Consider the following 21,968-nt stretch of genomic DNA (forward strand, 5'->3'; position numbering starts at 1 on the left):
TTGAATGGTCTTCAGCAAAATTTTACTTGCATGTGATATTAATGGTATTGCTGACAATTTCCACATTCTGTTGGACCATTCTTTTTTTTTTCCCCAGGGGAGAGCGTGAACACACAGGGGAGAGCGTGAACGCAGTCCTCCACTACCACAAATTATGCAGTCGAGTTTCCTGCATTTGGGGAAGTCGCAGGGGTCAGCACAGCTGCAGTGCAATGGATGAGCCTCACCCTGGGAAAACCGCCTTCCTGATCATGGTGTCTCCCCTGGCAGGTGGACCATTATTCTTTGGAATGGGCACACGCAGAGTGCATACAGTTGGTTGGCTGGGTAGCTGTCTTTCAAATTGCTTTGCAAAAACTACTGTTTACAGTGCTGCATCGTTGTTGAAACATTTCAGTGGGTTTTCCATTTTCCTTTTCAATAACGTCTTCAGTGCGGCTTAGAATTTTTCCTTAACATTGCTTCTTGATCATATGCTACCTCTTGAAGTGATTGAATGCCAAATAGTTCTTTCTGTACAATGACTCGGTGGATTCCTTTTATCTTTTTATGGTTATTACATCATTCAACACTTCCCCCATAGAAACCGTCAATACTGCAAGTCAAGGTTTGAATTTTTTCTTCAGTTCTTTCTGTTTGGGCCATGCTAAGCATATTTCCCCTTTTCGATTTTCTTACTCCAGGTGTTTGAACATTTCATTACAATGCTCTGTCTATGAAAACTGCCCACAGCTGGTCTGGTCATAAATGTTGAGTATGTTCTGCCTTTTCTTTAGATGGTCTCTAAATTCTGGTGCCGTATGCACAAGGTAGAACCCTCTTAATGTTACCTAACACCATAATGTGGAAAACACTGCAGAGAATACAATAGTGTGTAAAGTACAATCGCAGTGAAATGATTATCATTAACACTATTGGATAGATTTAGGAGAAATTACCAAGGGGAAAAAAAAGTCAAATTCAAAGAGGAAAGCAGAAGGAAATAGAGGAACGAACTAAGAGGCAAAGGGTATTTATAGAGGTCTAAATTCAGGCATGTACATATGTAAATATATATATGACGGAGGGGAAATAGATCTACATGCATTTATTTATAGGTTTAGTATTAAGGGAGCAGATGGACCTCCACTCAAATATTTACTCAACGAAAGAACACTTTGTTCTATTAAATTGGCATACCATAATGCACACCTTCCTGATATGATCAGTGAAGACAAATGTGTACATAAGCAAATGTGGTGAAGAAAGCTGATTGTGTCCGGCTATCAAAAGATATAGCATTTGGGGTCTTAAAGGCTTGCAGGTAAACAAGCGGCCATCTAGCGCAGAAGCAACAGAGCCCACATGGAAAAAGCATACCAGCCTGTGTGACCACGAGGTGTAGAAGGGACCAGGTATCAGGCATCAAAGAACAAAAAATCGTATCATTGTAAATGAGGGTGAGTGCAGAGTAGAGACCCAAAGCCCACCTGTAGGTATCTGGACACCCCCTTACAAAAGGGTCGTGGGGAGGAGAAGAGCCAGTTAGGGTGCAGGGTAGCAACGATGAAACATACAACTTTCCTCTAGTTCTTAAATGCTTCCTCCCCCTACTATCATGATCCCAATTCTACCTTATAAATATAGCTAGACCAGAGGATGTACATTGGTACAGATAGAAACTGGAAACACAGGGAATCCAGGACAGATGATCCCTTCAGGACCAGTGGTGATACCTGAAAAGAGGGTGGAGGGAAGGTGGGGTAAAAAGGGGGAATCAATTATAAGGATCTATATATAACCTATGCCCTGGGGGATGGACAACAGAAAAGTGGGTGAAGGGAGATGTCAGACAGTGTAAGATATGACAAAATAATAATATAAATTATCAAGGGTTCATGGGGGGGGGAACAGGAAGGAGCTCATATCAAGGGCTCAAGTAGAAAGAAAATGTTTTGAGAATGATGGCAAAAAATGTACAAATATGCTCGACACAATGGATGGATGTATGGATTATGATAAGAATTGTACAAGCCCCCAATAAAATGATTTAAAAAAAAGTCAAACCCAAGTATTCTGTATGTAGTACTATTTTGATCATAAAGAGGAACACAATCATTAGCACAATTACTTAAAATTCCACACACAAAATTGGCATTTCTTTCCCAGCCATGTTATTTAAAAAAAATTTCCTTATAGGCTACTTCCTTTGTAAGTTTTGTTTTCTGTAAGCCACTTTTTAACTCTGTTGCTCTCTATTGAACTGCAATTTAATTACTTAAAATTAGAGCTCCAGAATCCCCCAAACACAATGTGATGCTTTTAGTCTATTTGTTTAGAATAAACCTTTTCTTAGTATTAAAACAAAACACCCCTAAGATTTATGGAAACCTAAGAGAAAAGTTTTCATGAAAAATGCAAAGAAATACTATAGAAGCATAAAATAAGGCATCCCCTCAGGGAGGACATGCTTATGAACCTCAGCCTCACTGAACGGGCCAGGGTCGCACTTCAGTGAATGCAGGGTGTGCTGACGAGTCCTCAGAACTATCACAGGGTCTGCAGACTGAGGAAATATCCATAGCTGTAGACTAAGAAATGAACTTACAGACTTGGATCCTACGTACTCTGTCTTATTCTTTCTACAAAGAAAGTAACTTATAGCTCTTTGATTTAACTACCGTCCCTTGATCGTTTCAGACTTTTTCCCTCTAGACTTTCACTGGCTCCATACATGTCTTAACACGAGGGACCAGAATTTCAGTTACGTTAAAAGTTTCTTTGCAGATACCAATTACCTCCCTTAACAGGGAACACCAGTGGTTCAGTGACAGACTTCTTGCCTTCCACCAGGGAGAACCAAGTTCAACTCCAGGCCACAACCCAACTGTCAGTATAGGTTTGCAGGTAGCCATAATGTCTAGCAAGTTTAAGCAATGCTTCCAGAGTAAGATGCACTAGGAAGAATGGCTTAATGATCGAATATTGAAACATAGCCAACACAAACCCAGTGGATCAAAATAATCTGATGTGTAAATGATCAAGGGCATAGCCCAGGAAGAGGCACCATGTTGTTCTATTATGTGGGGTTGCCGTGAGTTGAGATAGACTCACTGGAGGCTGGTAATAACTTTTTCATTGTATGTAGTTCCTTTGCATTACTTTTTGCATTGGTTAGCAACGGAATGCATTTGACACCTTAGTGATGGCATAAACACTTCTAAAGATCTAAACAGGTAATACATTTTTGTTTTGCTTTATGTGTTGACTTCTTGTCTTCCACTTTCGCTTCAACCCCAGATACATGATTATCATCCTTAAGCCTACAAAGGAATCCTTTTATTTGGCTATCCTGCCCTGTATTACAAGTCACTAGAGTCATCGCTGACTGATGGCAACCACAGTTGTTAGAGTGGAATTATGCTCCAACGGTGGCACAAATGGTTACACACTCAACTATTAGCCAAGAGGTTGGCAGTATGAACCCACCTAGAGGAACTTTGGACAATAGGCCTCCTGATTTCCTTCCGAAAGGTCACAGCTTTGAAAGTCCTATGGAACAGTTCTATTCTGCTCACACGAGGTTGCCATGGGTTAGAATCAACTCGATGTCAGCTAACAACTCTCACTACCATCAAGCTGATTCATAGTGATCCTGCAGGACAGCGTAAACTACCTCTTTGGGTTCCTGAGACTAACTCTTTTCAGGAGTCGATCACGGCATCTTTCTCCCGAGGAGTGATTGGTGGGTTCAAACTACTGACCTTGTGGTTAGCAGCTAAACACACAGCCTACTCCACCACCAGGGTGTTTCAACAAAAACAGTACCGTTTTATTACAGACAATATAACAGAAGCGTAAAGCTAGGAGGAATCCTGGAAACTTCCAGTGCAACTCCCACATATCAGTTTGATATTCAACAATGATAAAACAAACCAGTGAAGCCAAATACAGTAAGCCAGTTTTTGAATGCAGCAGCATGGCTGTGTATACACATAGTACTTACTTGTACTCATCATAGACTTCCTGTTTGGGCAGGGATGTCTCAGCATGTTCTTCTAAGGTATTCCGAATCCAGGAAAAGGCATGCATTTGCTGTGCCCGGCTGGATGACATGGCATTCTGATCACTAATCATAAAATGAAAGCATGGTTGAGCTGAACTAGATAGTTCATTGAAAAATTCTCCAATAAAGCAAAAGTAAAGCTCCCGAAATATGTGCAAACAAGTTATAAATGACCAAGTCAAACTTGGGCATTTAGTTAGTCTAGCTATCTACGTAAAAATTGTTCTCTTCTGGTTGTGAGGCATGTTCCACAGCTCGCTTGCAACTGTTTACTGCCCTGGCTCCATCCCTCTGTTCCACGGTTAGCCAAAATAACCTTCAGATGGGCATTTTTTTCACATCCTTGCCTATTATTTTGTCTGAACTTACTAAGTTATTAAACTTATAAAATTATGGGGAAATGACTATTTTCTATTTAATCAATACACTCGAAGAATATATAGAGAAAGTAATTCTTAGGACAGCACTAGATGCTCCAGAAGGGAATTCATGTAAGACAGATCTTGATGAGAAAAATTCCCCCCTTCTGTCCTGTCCACTGGGTACCTTGTCCTAGGTCAACACTTCAGCCCAGTAATTGATTAAGATAGCAATAAAAGTAGCTTTGTTGATGTGTCTACAAAGTCAGTAAGCAAATCTTCTCTTGAGAAATTAACACTTAAAGGAGCCCCATGAAAAAGACACCTACAGAGCACGGGGAAGCTACACTGTCATTTCTGACATTCATCTCAGTTAACTGAGAGAATGATTTCTTTAGTTCCAAAGAAACTACCACTACAGTTTGCAGGACATGCAATTATTTGAATAGTTATAAAACTTGGTCTTTTTATATACAAACTTTAAATTAATAGAATGTTAGGGATAATATATAAATTATGAGCAATATTTAAAAGGGTAAGGAAACTCCATATTTTCTTGAAGAGAGATTCAAATGCATTTAATAATGAAAACATTGTAAATCCAGCCATTAAATTACCTTAAGTTTATATGAATATTGTTCTTTATAAAGAAAATCTCGCCACCACCTTCCTCTCCCAATTAAAAAATAGTCACCCTTTATTCTTCAGAATTCTTTATCTATTTATCCTGTTGGTTTCTGTTCAATTTTCACATGATCACAAATTGTGTACATATATCCATCTGTCTATAAAATATAACCCAAACTACATTTCACAGCATTTACTCGGGTACCAAAATGTAAACTACAAGTAAATATGAACAAAGACTACAAACATCTACTGTTTGTTTTCCGATGCTTCCAAAGATAATGTGAAGTAGCAGCAACCACATCACACCCCCGGGTGTCCTTATGGGTGCCTTGTAAACAATGCAATTATGGTAGAGACAAAAATAAATTACCTTTTCTCTCCATTGCTGAGACCAGAAGGCAGCTGAAGGTAGAGGTAGAGTTTCTCTATGTCTGTAAACTTCTCAACTTCTTGCTATTACAAAGAATTAAAAAGAAAGATCATTTTTTAAAAGCCTGTCGTTGCCCCAATAAAATTCATGAATAACTCCCTAAAAATACTGTTTAAGTTTAAAGTAGATTAAATGACTCACTCTGCCAAAAAAAAACCAAAAATCTGTTTGTCTTTTCCTCTCACCACTAAAAGAATAGTTAAATTGAATTGTTAGTAAGGAGAAATGGTGCTTTGTTATGAATTCTTATGTTTTTAGTATAAATATAATCAAAGATTAACACAGACGAAGGTTTCTCATTTTCACACCTTTGATGAAGGAGGGTTATATAGCATTTCAACAGTAACACTGGGACTGGGAGCCAAAAGATATATTTATTATTTATTGTTAAACTAATCACTAACTGGCTCTGAAACTTCAGTGTTGTGGCAAACTTCCCCTGCAACCGTAAAATGAAGAAGAGGATTTCTAGGATCCGTTACTTAAATATTACAGCATGTGACTAATGACTATTGTCATCTGTGGATGGAGCTGAAATGACAAATACTGAAGTATACAACCAACCACCTTTTCTTTGGAATTATTCTTTGACTTGCAGAAATGGCTAGAACCAACTTTAAAAATTCTCTATTCTATGGTTTCTGTAATTATGTAATTTGTCTTTAAATGCATTCTTTAAAGTAATTTGTTTCTCTTTTTAGCTTTCCTTTCCAGCTGAGTTTGCTATAGAACACTTCAAATATGCTACAAATCCTATTACAATAAAAATATTCAGAGTACAATTTTGGTGGTTGAATTTGAGTAATTACAACTTATCTGTCAGTTTATCATATGGTAACAGCACGCTGCTGTGAAACTATTGAGGTTTCACTGGTATTTCAAATGCAAACAGGGTTGCCCAAAGTGAACAAGTTTCAACGGAGCTCGCAGAGTAAGAAGAAAGAATAGACTGTCCCCGTCAGAGGAATTAGCCACTGACAACCCTAAGGATAGCACTGGAACACTGTTAATTACGGACAACCTAATGAACAGAAGGGGAACACTGCCAGAGACGGTGTCAGAGATGAGCCCCTCAGGAAGAGGGTACTCAAAATGTGACCGAAGAAGAGCTGCCTCTCAATGTGCTGACCGCAATAACGAGGATGTGTAAGCTTGTGGGAGTAACGCCTTCAGAACCTTCATTTGATGATGGGGCACAACTCAGCGTGAAAAGAAACAGCTGCAAACGTCAATTAACAGGACCCAAAGTCTGAACATTATCAACAGGTAACATCGTGATAAATGGAGAGATTTAAATTGTCGGGGATTTCATCCTGCTTGGATTCACAAGCAACATCTCACAAAAGCAGTGATCAAGAGATTAAACGACGTACTGCATTGGGTAAATCTGCTGCACAAGATCTCCTCTTTCAAGTGCTGATCATTAAGGTGTGCCGGACACAAGGCATGATATTTTTAATTGACTCATATGCACATGGAAGTTGGACATTGTACAAGGAAGACTGAAGAAAAACTGATGCACTTGAATTATAATTTTGGTGAAGAATATTAAAGTACCACAGAATGACAAATGTATAAACTTAATCTGTCCTGGAAAAATCTGTCAGGAACTCAAGCAGAAAGCGAGTTTTGAGAATGATGAGGGCAACGAATGTATAAGTGTGCTTTACACAACTGATGCATGTGTGGATTGTGATAAGAGTTGTATGAGCCCCAATAAAATCGTTTAAAAAATTGCTGTCATTTCACGTCCCTGTTCATTTGCAGAAACCAAAAAAAATCACATGGAGCAAAGTCAGGTGAGTAAGGTGCATGGGGCAATAGAGGCATGCTGTTTTTTGCCAAAACCTGGCACACTGAGATAGCTGTGTGCGCAGGTGCCATGACATGGTGGCAAAACCAGTCCTTGGCTGCCCAAAATCAGGCCTTTTGGGTCACATACTGTTATACAATCTTTTCAGAATCTCTATAAATAGAAAGCTTAATTAACAATCTGACCTGTCGGAATTAACTCCAAATGCATTATCCCCCTCCCATCAAAAAAACAAATGAACATCTTGATCTCTGATTTCAGTTGACGAGCTGTTCTTGGGTGCGGTGATGATGGCTTCTTCCACTGGCCTGTTTGATGTTTACTTTCAGGGTTGTAAGAATAGCACCATGTCTCATCACCAGTAATGACCTTCGAAAAAAATCTTGGTCACTTTAGAGCTATTCTTTCAAAGCATGGCATGTTTCCACTTGACACTCTCTTTCCTGGTCAATCAGAACCCGAGACACACATTTCACAGTCACCCTCCGCATTTCCAATTCGTCTGCTAAAATTCTCTGCACCAAGCTCCAATATAGTCCAGATAACTTCCCCACCTCTTCAGTGGTCTCTTGTCATCAGTCTTCGAACACAAGTGCATCAATTTTGTTGACATTTTCTTCCATTTGGAAGTTGACAGATGTCCAGAATGAGGTTTGTTTTCAATTGACATGTCACCTTTTTTGAAATGAGAAAAACACTCATACACTTGCGTTTTTCCCACAGCGTTGTCCTTGTAAATTGTGTTCAACATCACAACAATTCCATGGCCTTTTCCTGAGCAAGAAACAAAATTTCATAGCCATGCACTGTTCTCTTAAAGCAGCCATCACAAAAAACGAAGTTTGAGCAAAACTCCTTTTATGAAAAAATTCACTGTGACCAAAGAGAACCTTCTCAGGCGATGCCACTGGATACACTAACTCAGAGTGAATTGCTGGATGCTCACTTAGCAGGAAAAATGCATACTATGTGCGGTAGTCACCTGATCTGACGTCAATTTAAGGATTAAGAGTGTAGGGTGGCGTCTAGACTGTCAATCTGGAGTTAGCCAATGAGACTTCTGGGGGCATGGCCTTCTCCTGAGAATTCTGGGATATTTGGTACTTCCTTCTTGGAGAGGGAACACACATCTCTTTCTGCTACTCCCTGAGAGACATTCCAGAAGACAAGCCACATGGATGCAACCAGACCGCAGAAGCTGGAGAAGCCACAGAGACCCCTGCCAGTGCTGAGATGTTTCCAATGACACTGGACTTTCTACCCACTGGCTTGAGAACTTCTGCATTCGGCGTCATTGCATGTGTTTCATGAGTCTGAAGAGGACTTTATAGATTGATATTGGGTTAATATCAGACTTATGAACTTGATCTGAACTGGGATGTTTTCTCAATATTCAATTGCTCTTATAAATAAATCTCTTTCTTATACACATGTGTGTTCATGGATTTGCTTCTCTAGTCTACCCAGACTGACATATTATGGTACCAGGAGTGGGGTGACACAGACCTTCATTCCTGAGGGGGTCTGTCATTAGATGTCCTGTCAGGATTGGGTTGCTGTGTCTCATCATTTACTTTAATCACAGGGCATCGTAGCATTAAGAGTTGGCCTATGGGATCTCCTTGGTAATCAGGATCAATCACACCACTCAGTAAAGTGACACCCTTCCTGACCTGTTGGTTCAAGGGCATGAGAAGCCCAAAGTGACCAGGGGCATTCTCAGCTGCCAGTTCAGTGGAATCCGTGCTGTGTTTCCAGGTGGGAGAGTTCCTTCATTCAGGACCAGGACCACCATGCCTGAAGCACACAGGGTGGCTGAGACAGGAAGCAAAAATGTTGCAAGGGGACCACTAGGAGTAATAGTGAGTGGTGCCACGCCAGTTTCCACCCCTTGGTTCCTGGACCCATGAATTCTGGCTATTGGAGACACAGCACCATATACTGGCTACTGGTTTAGAGCATATACAGCTTCCTGGAGAATATTGTCCCAGCCCGGCAAGTTGTTGCCACCTTGTTGGCACCATAATTGTGTCTTTAGGAGCCCATTCCATTGTTCTAGCAAGCCAGCAGCTTCAGGATGATAAGGAACATGCCATGACCAGTAGATTCCATGGGCATGGACCCATTGCCACACTGCAATTGCTGTGCAGTGAGTTCCTTGATCTGAAGCAATGCTATGTGGGATGCCATGCCGGTGGATGAGGCAATTGGTAAGTCCACGAATAGTAGTTTTGGCAGAAGCATTGCCTACAGGGAAAGCAAATCCACATCCAGAGTAGGTGCCTATTCCAGGGAGAACAAAACACTGTCTCCTCCATGATGGAAGTGGTCCTATGTAATCAACCTGCCACCAAGTTGTCGGTTGATCTCCCATGGGAATGATCCCATATCTTGGACTTAATATTGGTTTCTGCTGCTGGCAAATGGGGGACTCAGCAGTGGCAGTGGCCAACATCCCAATAGTTCTGTGGCCTTTTTCCCGAGCAGGAAACAAAATTTCACAGCCACACACTGTTCTCTTAAATCAGCCATCACAAAAAACGAAGTTCAAGCAAAACTGTTTTGAGGAAAAAAATTCACTGTGACCAAAGAGAACCTTCCCAGGTGATGCCACTGGGTACACCAACAGAGTGAATTGTTGGATTCTCACCTAGCAGGAAAAATGAGTACTACGAAAGCCCAGAGCAATTCTGTTTTTTTCCTGGATACCCAATCATAAGTCAAATTCTATCAGCAAGTACCTGAGTTCAGAATTGAAAATTTAAGTTACCTTCATCTTAAGAAACTCAGGAAATACTTAAGCTGGTAGCTTTCACCAACTCAGGTGATATAACAGAATAATGAGGCTCCACGTTTTCTTTGAAAGAACGAGAACTTGACTATAAGATACTAAAGACAATGCTCTGGAAACACAGGCCTTGGTTAGGGTGGGTGCATGGATATAATCCAAGTCAGAAAATATTTGACAACAGTTTTCCCAACCAGAAATCAATCTAAATAGAACAGGTCAGAAATAACAGCTCTTCCCAAATGGAACAAATTGTGTAAATTTTCTCTTATTTTTGTCATTAAAGAAAAAAACCAACACCAAACTGAAACAATAAACTGTATTTCAAATACTGAGTTAATTTGTGATGTTCCTGTTTGTTTGCTTGGGGCTTCTATTTCTTTTTTGAGGGGGCATGTAATTTTCTTTATTAATATGAAACCTTGGAGGCATTGTTCGCTAAACAAATAGTTTAAAAAACAGGTGTTTGTTCTGGGTGGTACAAATGGTGGCGCTTGAAAAGCAGGCAGTTGGGAGTCCAAAGGTGCCTGGGAAGAAAGACCAGTGATCTATGCTCAGAATTTCCATCACTGAAACTCCCATGGAGCACTTCTTCTTCTGACACACATGGGGTCATGACACAGACGTTTGGGATTGAATCCATGGCCACTGTTTTTTTGAGGCTGTTATTGATGTTGGTTCATTTAAAAAATGTTAATAAATCATTTTATTGGGGGCTCTTACAACAATTTATTTATCTATGGTATCAAGCATATTTGTAACATGTTGTCATCACCCCTTTCTTTAAAAAATCATTTTATTGGGGGCTTGTACAACTCTTATCACAATCCATACATATACTCATTGTGTCAGGCAGATTTGTACATTTGTTGCCAACATCATTCTCAAAACATCTGCGGTCTAATTGAGCCCCTGGTATCAGCTCATTTTTGCCTCTCCTTCCCAGCGCTCCCCTCCCTCATGAACCCTTGATAATTTATAAATTATTATTATTTTGTCCTATGTTATACTGTCTGATGTCTCCCTTCACCCATTTTTCTGTTGTCCGTCCCCAAGGGAGAAAGTTATATGTAGATCCTTGTAATCAGTTCCCCTTTTCCACCCTACCCTCCCCCCATCACTTTTTTCAAAACATTTTCTTTCTACTTGAGCCCTTGGTATCAGCTCCTTTTTCCCCTCCTTCCCCCATCCTCATAAACCCTTGATAAATGATAAACTATTATTATTTTCATATCTTACACTGTCCACTGTCTCCTTTCACCTATGTTTCAGTTGTTCATCACTCTAAGGGAATTGAAGGGAGGGGTTAATATGTGGATCATTGCTATCAGACCGCCCTTTCCTTCCCCCACCCCTCATGGTATCACTACTCCCATTACTGTTCCTGAGGGGTTTATCTGTTTTAGATTCCATGTGTTGAGAGCTCTTATCTGTACCAGTGTATATGCTCTGGTGTAGCCGGATTTGCAAGGTAGAAGTGGGGTCGTGATAGTGGGGGGGAGGGGGCACTTGAAAGAATAGAGGAATCCTGGCTAGCTCGTCCCTTCCTTGTGACCTTTCTGTGAGGGAATGTCTAATTGTTTACAGATGGGCTATGGGTCTCCACTCTGGTCCCCCTTTTACATTGATATGATTGCTTGTTTGGGGTCTTCTGAAGCCTGATACCTGATTCTGTCAACACCTCATGATCACACAGGCTGGTGTGCTTCTTCCATGTGGGCTTTGTTACTTCCTAGCTAGATGGCCGCTTGTTAATCTTCAAGGCTTTAAGACCCCAGATGTTATATCTTTTATTAAGAGCTTCTGTTTCTGTCAGTACACATCAGGGCTTAAAGCAGATAGTAAGTGTGGTAGTTAAATAATCTCCTGTCAACTTGCGAAGGGGTGGAGTCTAGCCTGTCAATCAGGGTGCAGCTTGATGACCTCATTTGGAGACATGAAGGAGATAAATAGCTCACTGGAAGTCAGATACACACACTCTGTCTCTCTCTGCTTTGTCTTTCTGTTGACAAGACACATGGTGCTACACCAATGCAGCGAGAGCCCTGGAGCTGGAGGAGCCACATGGAGACCTATGCCAGCGCTGAGATGCTTCCACTGCCACTGGATCCACAAGAATTTTCTCCCACTAGTCTGTGATCTTCCTGCATTCAGCATCATTGCATGGTTTCCTGAGTCTAAAGAGGAATTTATGGACTAGTATTGACATATGGGTTAATACCGGACTATGGACTTGGTCTGGACTGGGCTGGATGTTTTCTTAAGGTACAATTGCTCTATTGATATAAAGTTCTGTCTTACACTGAGTGTTTATGAATTAGTTTCTCTAGTCTACCCAGATTAACACATTAAGGAAATATGCTCCCCTCATTTATTGACATTGAGCACCCTTTCAAAGCCTGAAGAAATTTTCTGTTTCTAGGGGCCTTATATTTCTTATATAGGGATCCCTGGTAACATAATGGTCATGTGTTGGGCTGCAAACTATAAGGTCAGCAGTTTGAAACTACCAGCAGCTCCATGGGAGAAAGATGTGGCTTTCTACTCTTGTAAACAGTTACAGTCTTGAATCTGGATTCAGTATTGGCTCGATGGTAGTGAGTTTGGTTTTGGTGTATTTCTCTTATATGAAATCAAATTCCTGTCAAGTGATAGGTTTCCTTTATGAGAATCTTCCCTCTCAGGTGTCTTTCTCCTTTTTTTTTTTAACAAGGTCACAAAACTGGAGAAAGGATATTGTTTATAAAAACTCACTGCTATCCAGTGGATGCCAACTCAAGGTAACCTATAGGTCAGGGCAGAATGCCCTTGTGAGTTTCTTAGGGGAGTAGAAAACCTTTCTCCTGGGAGAGCAGCTGGTCATTTTGAACTGCTGACCTTGTCATTAGCAGCCCCATGAGTAAGTTAGGCCCCAAGTGCTCTAATGCGCATGAAGATCGTAAAAACTAAGGACTTGATTGTGGACTTTTCATGCAGAGGGTTGAAGGCACATTCACACCCAAGGATCATTATCTTTATTTCCAGAAGTAGAGAGTCTCCTGTGGGAAGTCACAAACACCTTTCAAAGAATTGGCCATTTAACAATGGCCAAGTTCTGATGGAAGATAACTAAACTTTCAGAGTTGAATGCCTTTGCAGAGTCAATAAAACACAAGTAACACTTTTCTGGTACTCTTTTGCTTTCAGCCAAGATCCATTTGACATCAGCAATGATATCCTTTCCACGTCTTCTTCTGAATCCAGCCTGATGGTAGCTCCCTGTCCAAGTACGACTGAAACTGTTTGTTGAATGATCTTCAGTAAGATTTGCACATTCTATTGGATCACTGTTCTTTGAAATAGGTATAATATCAATATCTTCCCATCAGTTGGCTAATTAGCTGTATTCTAAATTTCAGAACAAACCCTTACACTTGGGGTCAACTGATTTTGACAAAAAGTGCTAAGCAACTCAGAATAGAAAAGAATAATCTTTTCAACTATTGGTGTGGGACAACTAGATAACTATATGTGTGGGCAAAGGGAGAGGGAGAGAAGAAAACTGTTCCGTTCCTTATATATATAACACTGAACTCCCCCGCCCCCGCCCCAGGTAAGAGCTAAAAGTATTAAACTTCTAGAGAAAATCCTTGTGATCTACATTATGAAACTATGTCTTTTATGTAACATCAAATCATAAGCGGTAAAGCAAAATCGTTATCAACAGATTTCATAAAAATGACAATTGTTCTTCACTGACATGAAGAAAAATTAAAAGTTGAGGTCTAAACTGAGAGAAAATATTGGAAATTATGTATTCCTAATGTATTGGAATTATGTATTCATTATGATAAAGGAATTATAAGGAATTCAGGTGTCAAATTGGGTTAAACATTGACCAAAAGGCCTGCAGTTCAAATTCATCAGCCACTCCTTAGGAGAAAGAGGAGGCAGTCTGTCTCTGGAAATTATACAGAGCAGCTCTACACTGGAGCTACGGGTAGGGCTTTAAGGAAGTTCTATCTAAAGTACGCGAAGAATTTCAAAACAAAACAAAACCCAATTTAAAAAAGGGCAAGAGATCAGAACACATGAAAAAATGTTCAACATTGTTAATTATTACGGAAATGCAAATGTAAAACAAAATGAGAAAACTTCACCCAGTAGAATGTCTAAAATCAGAGAGATAAAAAAAAGGTAAGGATATAAAAAGATTTATATAAAAGGATTTCTAATGAGAATATAAAAGGGGGCAGCCACTTTGGAAAAGTTTCACTAATTCTCAAAATACTACACAAAACTACTATACACTTTAGAACAATTTAACTTGATATCTACCCCCTAAGATGAAAACAGAAACCCGCACAAAGACACATGAATATCCATAGCAGCATTACTCATCATAGACCAAACTGGAATAATCTAAATAGCCATTAACTGTGAATGACAGGAAAATATATGGTAATGGGCATACATGTATAAAAAATACTATTCACCAATACAAGAAAACTAACTACTGACACACGCTACATTAACGGACCTCAAAAATATGCTAAGTGAAAGGAACAAGGACACTTGTAAATTTCCATTTATAAATTTATAGAAGGAAAGTAGATTAGTGGTTGCCTGGGCGGTATGCATAAGTATTAAATATAAATGGGCAGGCAGGATCTTATTGTCAATGAAAATGTGATAGTTACACTACTCACTAAATTTAGTAAAAATCACTAATGCATATATTTGAATGGGTTAATTTTATGATATATATAAAATATACCTATTCAAGAAGAAAAAGTATGCCACTAAGTCTTGCTACAACATGGATGACCCTAAAAATTATGCTCAATCCAGAGACAAATGGTCACATATTATATTACTCCATTTAAAAGAAATTTTCCAGCAAAGAAAATTCTGTTAATGTAGGAAGCAGCTAAGTAGTTGTCTGAGAGTGGTGTTCCTAGACAGGAAAACAAAGAGGGAGGACATTCAAGTATGGCAGTAGGAAAGTCTAAAATAAAGTATGAGAGCTATTACAGAGGTAAAGAAATGCATAGGGGTTGGGAATTGCACAGGGGGTAAGGACAATAAAGCAGTAGCAAAGGAGAGAAATATGTCCATGACAACTCCAAGAAATTAAGTCCAATTGACAAAAGTATCATTAACAGAAGGAAGGGACAGTGAAGTAGCAGCAGATTTAACAAGGAAGGAATTTAGTTTTAATATGCTAGAGTTAAAAAAAAATTTTTAAAACAGCAGCAGCCCTGGTGGTAAGTCTTTGGCTGCTAACTGAAAGGTTAATGGCTTAAACCTACCAGCTGCTCTACAGGAGAAAGAGGCAGCAGTCTCTTAAGATGGTATTATAGCCGCAGAAACCTTCTAAGGCAAGTTCCATTCTGCCCTTTAGGGTGGCTATGAGTAGGACTTGACTCCAAGGTAATGGCAAAAATTAAAAAGTAACACTGTATATAAAATCAAAAGTCTTGGTCTCTATTATGGTTCTATTACTCAGAAATGAGACATTTTTACTTAATATTTTATATGAAAGTATAAATCTTAGTATGTTATAAATATTTCCTAAGTACCCTTCTGTTTTCTCTGCAGTTTCTACTCTGATCTCTAGATTTCTACTCAAGAGCAATGTCATCTATAAAACTCCTGATTCTCCCAGGCATTTAGTTGTTCATTACCTACACTTCTATACTTAATATATAGTAGGACTACATATGAATGAACACTGATTTGTTGGATGTTAGCTCAGTTATATTTATCTTAGGAAACACGATGGCTGGATTTTCCTTTATTATAATACTGATAGGTGCCATAAAGCTTTTTGTTTGCCTATCTTCTTTCTTCTACTAACCAGTGAACTACTTGAAGGTGGAGTTAGTTTGATAAGATCGGCATTTCTAGTACTAGAGCTATGTTACTGTGATAAACATCACCAATTAGAGATTTTCTAATAAATTTGAGATAGTCAGTTCCTGAGTTATGAATGTCAGACTTAAGGACAGACAACTCATATTTGCCCTTGAGTGAAGGGCTTCAAACCATTTCTATCTTGGTCAACAAAGCAAAATTGTACAAAGAGTTTGTACTATTTGAGCAATTCATCCTGGTTACCAAAAGGGAAAAAAAAAATTATGAGCCAGAGCCCTAGAATAGGAGACTTGGGAGAGGTGTAATGAGCTCTTTCAGGAGCCTGATGCTTAAGACTGAATCACTGGCAGGACTGCTGAGAGAGCCACACATATTCCAAACTTATAATCAGCTCTCATCTATGAGTGTGACAACTCCATCTTTGCAGCCCTGTTTTACTGTGACACTTGCCTTCACTTTGAAATTACTGATCCAACGTAACTTGCAACAAATTCTTCTTCACTATCACTGCTACTTCCTGCAAGAATAGCTTTGGAATTATAGAAAAGGCTTGTCTACCAACAAATTCTGAAGGACACCATCAGAAACAGATCTCATTTGCAACCTGATACTATCTATAAAGAATAACATTTAAAACTGTGATGGTGTACGGCTTCCAAATCCACATGGTTAACTTTCATTAGCTTTCACATAAACCACTTATATTCAACCCAGTTTTAAAAGATTTCATTTATTTCCACTTTAATCTGAATTATTGCTTCCCTTCTGCTTCATTTGAGTTTGTTCTTTTTATAGCTTCTTAAGGTTAGAGGTTAGGTTACTGATGTACTGTTTTTCTTCTTTTTAAAAATAACTTTCATAGCTATAAATTTTTCTGAAAGCACTGCTTTTGCGGCTCTTCATAATTTTTGCTATGCCGCATTTTAAATAATATATTTCTTTAATTAAAAGATCATCTTATTGGGGGCTCTTACAACACTTAATTGCAATCTATACATCAATTGTATCAGGTATATTTGCACATATGTTGCCATCATTTTTTCTCTAGACATTTACTTTCTATTGAGCCCTTGGTGTCAGCTTCTCTCCGTCCCCCGCCCTTGTGACCCCTTGATAGATTATAAATTATTATTTTCATATTTCACACCGACCACTGCCTCCCTTCCCCCATGGTTTCTGTGCTCTTCCTCCTGGAGGTGCTTATGTGTTGATCATTGCGATCAGATCCCCTTCCTATTCCTGGATTCCATGTACATGTTCTGGTCTAGTCCAAAGTGAGAGGCAGCACTGGAGTCATGATAATGGGGGTGAGGAAGCCTCAAGGAACCAGAGGAACATTGTTTCTTTTTTTTTTAAATAGTTTTAATGGGGGCTCGTACAATTCTTATCACAATCCATACATACATCCATTGTGTCAAGAACATATGTACATTTGTTGCCATCATCATTCTCAAAACATTTGCCTTCTACTTGAGCCCTTAATATCTGCTGCTCATTTCCCCCTCCCTCCCCACTCCCCTCTACCTACCTCATGAACCCTTCATCATTCATAAATTATTATTTTGTCATATATTATACTGTCTGATGTCTCCCCCACCTACTTCTCTGCTGTCCCTCCCCCAGGGAGGAGGCTATACAGAGATTCCTGTAATCAGTTCCTCCCCCCCCCTTTTTAAACATTTTATTAGGGGCTCATACAACTCTTATCACAATCCATACATATACAAACATCAATTGTATAAAGCACATCTGCACATTCCCTGCCCCAATCATTCTCAAAGCATTTGCTCTCCACAGTTCCTCCTTTATATCCTACATTCATTCTCTCCACCCTCCAGGCATCGCCACTCTCACCACTGGTCCTGGAGGAGTCATCTGTCCTGGATTCGCTGTGAGGAATATTGTTTCATCGGTGCTTTACTGCACCCTGGTTGACTCATCCCTTCCTTGTGACCCCTCTGTGGGGGGATGTCCCATTTTCTAGAGATGGGCTTTGGGTCTCTGCTCTGACCCCCCTCTTTCTAAATACTATGTTTTTGTTTGTTTGTTTGTTATGGGTCTTCTGATGTCTATTACCTGGTCCTATTGACACCTCATAATCACATTGGCTGGTGTGATTCTTCCATGTGGGCTTGTTGCTTCTTTGCTGGATGGCTACTTGTGTAACTTCAAGACTCTAAGACCCCAGATGCTACCTCTTTTAATAGCCTAGCACCATTCTCTTTCTTCATCACATTTCCTTATGCACCCATTTTATCTTCAATGATTGTGCCAGGAAGGTGGCACCAAGAATGCCAGTTTGTTAGAACAAAGTGTTCTTGTATTGAGGGAGGGTATGAGTAGGGGCCTGAAGTGTGTCCACCACCTCAGTGTATGGCCATATAAATATATGTACATAGGCCAATACCTTTATTTTATTTTAAAAATTATTTTATTAGGGGCTCATACAACTCTTATCACAATCCATACATACATCAATTGTGTAAAGCACATTTATATATTCACTAACCTCATCATTCTCAAAATATTTGCTCTCCATTTAAGCCAATACCTTTATTTTTATAGCTTACTGTATTTACATATGTACACATCTATGCTTATCCATAGCTTTGGTCCCTAGATTATTCCTGTTTCCTTTTACCTTCTTTCCTCCTGCCCCACCATCACGCTCACCCTGCTTCCTCTCCCTCTTAGTACTTCCTCTCAGCTAGACTATGGTTGCCCCAACACCCGCAGGATTTCTAAGTTGTTTATTTTAATTCCTTGTTGTTTAATACCTTAGTTGTTCCCCTATGGGGTTGCTTTCTCATCACACCGTTTCCCCACCACCTTCTCTCCACAAGTCCCTCCAAAACCATTGGTTCCCTTGTTTTCTCCTCAAGCTTGCTTCCCATGCCTGTCTTATATAAGTAGGAAAACCAACAATAACATAGACCAAAAAAGAAAACAAAAGATTGGAAAAAGAGGAAAATATATATTAGTCGTAAGGGAATTCTGGGAGCTGCCCCCCTAGCCTGCAGTCTATTTTGGGGGCTCTTTAGGGGCTTTGTGGCTTTGCTTTACTCCGGTTGCTGATCTGTTATGTTCCCTTCTTGGTTTCTCTGCTGAGGGGTGGGGTGGGGGGTTCAGACCGCACGACCTCCCCGGTATTATCCTCTGTCACAGTGTGCTCCAGTAAGGTGGCAACATGTCACGAGCTGTTGCTGGTCCCATAGTCCTCTCTGTGAGTTAGCGGCTCTGTGCAGGGATGTCGTCCATTGAGCTTGGTGTGTAACATGGGGTCTAGACCGCCTCTCCCTTTCCTTTTCCTTCTCGGTTTGCTTCCATGTGGGTATGGTATTCTGGTCCCTCTCCCCAACCTGTAAGTTCAGTGCTGCTCTCTGTCGCACAAAATTCTAGGGAGGGGTCAGTTTGGCTCTGCTTGGGGCCTAACTAGCGTATTTCTTAAACTGGTTATTTAAGAGTATGGTGTTTGATTTCACTTACTTGCATATGCTCCAAATTTCTTTCTTATTTCCCCCCACCCACATTTCTGTTACTGATTCCAAATTTAATTCCATTGTGGTTGGATAACATTCTTTGTTTGATGATAATCTTTTCAAATCTACTGAGACTCACTTTATGGCCTGGCATATAGATCTGTTCTGGAGGATGGTTCATGAGCAATTAACAAGGGTGTGTATTTCGATGTTATTAGTTCAATTATTCTAGAGATGTCTTTTCATAGCAAAATACTTTAATAAAATGTATAAATATGTTAATTTAAATAATATAAATATTATTTTAAGAACAAGAAAACCTGATAATATAGCTAAAAATGTGTTTCTTAAGTATTACCAAAGAAATGTTATACAAATATAGTATGTGTGTAACATGTACATGCATACACACACATATACTTCTTTTTTTTTTCTCACAGGGGAGAACATGAATGCAGTCCCCTACTACCACAAATTATGCAGTCAAGTTTTCCACATTTGGGGAAATTGCAGTGGTCAGCACACCCAGAGTGCAATGGGTGAGCCTCACCCTGGAAAAACCATCTTCATGATCATGGTATCTCCCCTGCCAGGTAAGTATCACACACATAGTTTTTTAACTGCATATTCTTGTTCCTCATAAAAGAAGCCCTGGTAGTACAGTGATTAAAATTTTCTGCTGTTAACCCACCAGCCATTCCATAGGAGAACGATATAGTAGGCTTAAAGATTACAGCAACACGATGGCCCAATTCTACTGTGTCAGTTACATAACCTCCTGTCAACTTGTGAAGGGGTGGAGTCTCACCTGTCAATCAGGTCATAAGCAATGAGGCCTCTGTGTGGGTTTGGCCTTCTGAGGATTCTGGGAACTCCTCTCTTCCTCCTTGGAGGAAGGACACACATCTTCCTTGTAAGACATTCCTGTTGCTCATGGAATTGCTCATTCATGGAGATATGCTGATGGAGCCAGAGCCCTGAAGCTGGATGAGTCACATACAGACCCACACCAATGCTGAGATGCTTCCACTACAACTAGGTCCACAAGATTTTTCACCCACTGTCCTGTGAACTTCCTGCATTCATCGTCATTGCATGTGTTGCGTGAGTGTGAAGAGGAATTTATAGACTGATATCGGACATATGAGTTAATATCGGACTTATAGACTTGATCTGGACTGGGATGTTTTCTCAATATATAACTGCTCTTTTATATAAAGCTCTTTCTTATACACATGAGTGTCTATAGATTTGTTTCTCTAGTCAACCCAGACTAACACAGCTACTCTGTCCTGTATGTCTGCTTTCAATGGAATATATTTTATGTGGCACTATTAAATTTATTCATCCTTCACTCTTTCCGTCTTAATCTCAATCAATCCATGACTTTAATGTGTGAAAGTTTCAATATTGGGTACTGGTACTTATATAAGTTTGAATATCGGGCACTGGAACTCCCACAATGCTTCAGGGTCCCATCTTTGTGAGACCTGAGACCTTACTTGCTGTCTAAAGGCAATAAAACTTAGCATCACAAAACCTTGATTTTTTCTGAAAGCTGCTGCTCCTCCAGTTTTCCACATTTCAGCTCATAGCAATTCTAATCGCCACTCAAGCCAGACTCTAGGAGGTATCTCTTCATCCTGGTACAACGACTCCCTATTTGACCCATGTACTGGCTCTGTATGAGCACAATTAAGTGTTCTAATGTTATCCATAATGTTCCACAATCTACACAGTTGGAGGCTTTATATAATTGATAAAATACAAACAAACAGGGAGAGCTTTTAGTCAAGAACCATCTGATGATCAGATAATAACATTCCTCCTTCTCTTTGGAATTTTGCTTAAACTTTGGCCAGTTCAACGGTGGCAGTTGTTTCCAAATTATTTTCGGCAAAATTTTGCAAGTAGGTGATATTAATGATATTGTGTGATAAGGTCCACATTCCATTTGACTGCTATTTTTTAGAATGGATATTAATATGGATCTCTTTTAGTTGGTTGACCAGTTAGCCGATTTACTCACTTTTACCCAATCATATGTAAGTTTCATGGGAATAGTAACCTTACATCTTGTTCATCACTGTTTGTCCAGGACCTAGCACAGCATTAAACAGCAGTGCTATAAAAAAGGTTATAACACACACACACACACACACACACCCATCCCCACCCTCTACTATATCCTAACCCTAAGAACAAACACTTTTTAGCTTTCAAAGATTTTTTTAATTGGGTGGAGAGTTCTTGCTTAGAATTTATAAATATTTTATTCTATAATTTTATACCAGGTTTCAACCTCCATATGCTCAATGAAGAAAAAAAAATTAGTAATCCTTTAAAGTTACCTCAGGTACTAAAAAAGTGAGCAGATGTCCTAATTAGGAAATGTACCTGACGTGCTTACCACTGTACCCTGGCACCCAGAATAGGGTCCAGCGCATACTAATCATGCAATCGTGACTGACGAGCAGATCAGGACAGTTGAGAGAGACAGGAAATGCTCTGCATGTTGGGTTGGTGGGTGGGAGAGAAACATAATGTCAACCTCTCCATTCCTGTCGC

The 21,968-nt window shown here is 39.7% G+C and overlaps 1 protein-coding gene and 2 non-coding genes across 5 annotated transcripts in view; all 3 read right to left on the minus strand.

The window, feature by feature from the left end:
* Positions 1-21,968, minus strand: part of RFX7 (regulatory factor X7) — a 92,400-nt gene that overhangs the window by 21,691 nt on the left and 48,741 nt on the right. For all 3 annotated transcript variants that reach the window (XM_075532162.1, XM_075532163.1, XM_075532161.1), the window contains 2 exons: positions 5,405-5,487; positions 3,986-4,108 (listed from right to left, as the gene is read on the minus strand). In XM_075532162.1, the coding sequence (XP_075388277.1) occupies positions 3,986-4,108; positions 5,405-5,487 (206 nt within the window). The remainder of the gene's footprint in view (positions 1-3,985; positions 4,109-5,404; positions 5,488-21,968) is intronic.
* Positions 115-278, minus strand: LOC142426902 (U1 spliceosomal RNA). Its single transcript, XR_012779782.1, has one exon. It is a non-coding gene; the product is annotated as a U1 spliceosomal RNA (small nuclear RNA).
* Positions 19,838-20,001, minus strand: LOC142427069 (U1 spliceosomal RNA). The gene has a single exon (XR_012779900.1). It is a non-coding gene; the product is annotated as a U1 spliceosomal RNA (small nuclear RNA).

Source organism: Tenrec ecaudatus, chromosome 14 (genome assembly GCF_050624435.1).
Source record: "Tenrec ecaudatus isolate mTenEca1 chromosome 14, mTenEca1.hap1, whole genome shotgun sequence".
In the NCBI taxonomy this organism is placed as follows: Eukaryota; Metazoa; Chordata; class Mammalia; order Afrosoricida; family Tenrecidae; genus Tenrec; species Tenrec ecaudatus.